Source organism: Crocuta crocuta, unplaced genomic scaffold (assembly GCF_008692635.1).
Source record: "Crocuta crocuta isolate KB4526 unplaced genomic scaffold, BGI_CrCroc_1.0 scaffold139, whole genome shotgun sequence".
NCBI classification, from domain to species: domain Eukaryota; kingdom Metazoa; phylum Chordata; class Mammalia; order Carnivora; family Hyaenidae; genus Crocuta; species Crocuta crocuta.
The window spans coordinates 11,894,729-11,897,598 of record NW_027533258.1 but is presented as its reverse complement, the minus strand read 5'-3'; the positions used below and the strand labels follow the sequence as shown (position 1 = coordinate 11,897,598).

General features: G+C 58.2%; 1 protein-coding gene across 1 annotated transcript in view; it reads right to left on the bottom strand.

The window, feature by feature from the left end:
• Positions 1-2,607: 2,607 nt before the first annotated feature.
• Positions 2,608-2,870, bottom strand: part of ANKFY1 (ankyrin repeat and FYVE domain containing 1) — a 53,729-nt gene continuing 53,466 nt past the window's right edge. The window contains exon 24 of the mRNA XM_077746888.1: positions 2,608-2,778. Coding sequence (XP_077603014.1) covers positions 2,684-2,778 — 95 coding nt within the window. The 3' untranslated portion in view covers positions 2,608-2,683. The remainder of the gene's footprint in view (positions 2,779-2,870) is intronic.

The following is a 2,870-nucleotide window of genomic DNA, read 5'->3' as shown; positions in this document are numbered from 1 at the left end:
AGGCGTCCCGAAGGGTCCGGCCCAGCCTCAGCCAGCGGGGGACCGGGGCTGACCGTGCGCAGGCAGCAAGGCCCTAACGGAACACGCGTTCCGGGGCATCATCCGCGAGGCGCCACTACAAACCGGCGAGAACTGAAACATCCTAAGTGTAGGCACTTGAGTCTGCTGGGGCCTCCCACGTCACAGGGCCTTACACACAGCGTGTGGCTCACACTGCACAGCAGAGTCTTTCAAAAAGGGAAGGACGGTGACAAGTGACGAGCAGGAGGCAGTGAGCTAACTCTCTGATGCACGAATCGTATTCCGCAAGGTTTATTCTCCCCACGCCACCGTTTACAACTGGCAACTTTCTGAATGGCTAATATTGAGACTCCGCTACTGGCATTTAAGCTATGGATTAAATCGTCACGAAGAGCCAGGCAGTTCCGCAGCATGTGAGGTCCCAGCCTGGGCAGCGACGGGGGCGTCCCACGGGCAGCCCAGCGAGCATCCCCCACACGGTGGGAAGGCTGCCCCGCGTCCACGTGTGGGCGCCCCCGGAGCCAGTGCAGGACTCACAGGACGCCCCTCACGTGGCCGCTCGGCACCATGGCCACCCCTAGACTCTGTGGACAAACAGAAGCTGGACGCCACACGTTTTCAACACGAGTTTAAGATTTTAGGTGCAATTTGAGGCAAGACCGTTACTGGACTTGGTAACGGTCAGGCAGGGGCAAGCCAGCCAGCCCGTCCCCGCCCCGTCCCCATCCCCGCCCGCCCACGCTCCGCTCTCCTCCGTGAACGTGAAAAGGGCAAGTATGAACGTGCCGAGCGCCTCGATTCACATCTGAAGCATAATTATCTCACTTTCCAAGCGAAGAGTCAAGCCACCTGCCTACGTCCCGCTTCCTCGGGGCCCAGTTCAGGCACCCGAACCTGGAAACTGACCACAGGCCTCACGTGGGCAGGTGTTTGCCAGGACCAGTTGCTTCTTTATAAAAATTCTGTATGAAATATGTTCACAGACTTCAGGGGACAGGGAAACGCTTCTAATTAATTTTTTCATTTAAACATTGTGCACAAGCTCATATTAACATAGAAAGCATATATATTTCATAAATCACAGAAATATGAAAAAGTAGCACTCTGGTTTATCAGCTCATGTTACACACGTATTTAGACGAGAGAACATATAAACCTACAGCAACACAGAGGACATACCACTATCCGAGAAAACAAACCAAAAAAACCAGGCTGTTGCAAAAAAATATTGAGTCCCTTTACACATATCTCCATTCTTCATTAATGCAAAACAATGTAGTAGTGGTTACGGAACGTCAGAATAAATCAGTATTACGATTAAGACTGTTAATCTCTGAGAAGAACTCGCAAATGCACGTGTTCATCTCAGACTTAGTTTTCTTGAAGCAGTGGTAGAAGTTTCTCCTTAAATGTACTTTAAAAAAATTTTTTTTTTTTTATTTTAAGAAAATCAGCCAAACCTTCAAAAGCAGTTCGGCGCTGCAGGGCTAGCAGGCACGCGAGCCGCGACTGAGGCCCGGTCAGCTCCGGGGCCTCACTCCGCTCACGGGGCTCAGCATCTTCCCCGCAGGCGCGCATCCGTGGGGCCGACCCGGCAGCCGCCAGCCGCCGGAGGCCGCGTGCCGCCCCTCCCGTCACCGGCAGGGCGACGGTGTCCCTCCCGGGGAGGGAGTCTCCGCAGGAAGTGCGTGCCAGGGCCCGGTGCAAGCTGGCCACCAGAAGCGGGGCTGCTGGAAGCGGGGGGCGTTTCTGAACGAGGGCGGCGCAGCTGTGTGAAACAGCGCACGCGGGAAGAGCGCGAGTCCGCCACCACGCCCCGGCGGCCGTGACCGCGGCAGGACAGAGAACGGGCCGCTGCCCTCAGGACACCCCGTAGTGCGGAAACCGGTAAAGCTTTCAGTTAAGGCCACGATTTTTCAGCTCTCATCTTTAAACCCTGTTTAGAAAGATTTTGCCTTTTTTTAAAGGGCTAGCTCCCTAAAAATACAGCTTAGCTTTTCAAAACAAAACAAAACAAGAGTTGGAGCCAGAGGATCCTGTAATCTGTGAAAACTGCGCACGGAAGTCCACAGCCACTTACCCTTGAGTGCGGCCAGCGTCCCGCCGCGGGCGTGCTTCCCGCGGACACTGCGCTGCCGCAGGGGGCGCGGCTTCCCCAGTGTCCCGGTGCTGCAGGCAGAGCGGGGGCCCGATTCCTGTCGCAGGGGCCACGAGGCACACGGCCCGGGCCGCTGCCGGGCGCCCAGTGACCTCGATCACAGTCTGACACACCGACGCCCGCATGGAATCCGTGAAACGGGGTCATATGGCACCAGGGCCCTTAATCGTTCAGTCTGTTGCCGCAGGAAGACGGGAGGGCCAGCCCTGCTCTGGGTGGGGCAGGCTGGCGAGCGGAGCGGCTGCCGGGAGGTGACCAGGGGGCTCACTAAGAGACGCCCCCCAGAGTCAGCACGTCAAAGCAGATGTTGCAAACCCGCACAGGCTTGTTCAGATCAAACTTGATAATAGGAATCTCCTTGGTCGAGCATTTATGGCAGAGAAGNCCCCCCCCCCCCCGCCTGGCCAGGGGGTGCAGGGGGCGCTGGGGGGTTCCCGCTGGTCGGGGGAAAAGGAAGGAGCAGCGACGCGGCAGAAGCCCTGCCTCCCCGGCGCCACGAGGGCCTCACCAGTGATGCTTGCGCGTCGTGACTCCGAACTTGGCGGCGCACTCGTAGCAGGTGGAGCCGTCGCACCACGGAGGCTCCTTAGACAGCATGTCTGCAACCCAGGCGGAGAGGGCCGGCCCGTCAGGGTCACCGGCAGGGGCGGGGGGCGGGCAGGGGAGGAGGAGGGGGCGCGGGAGCAGGGAG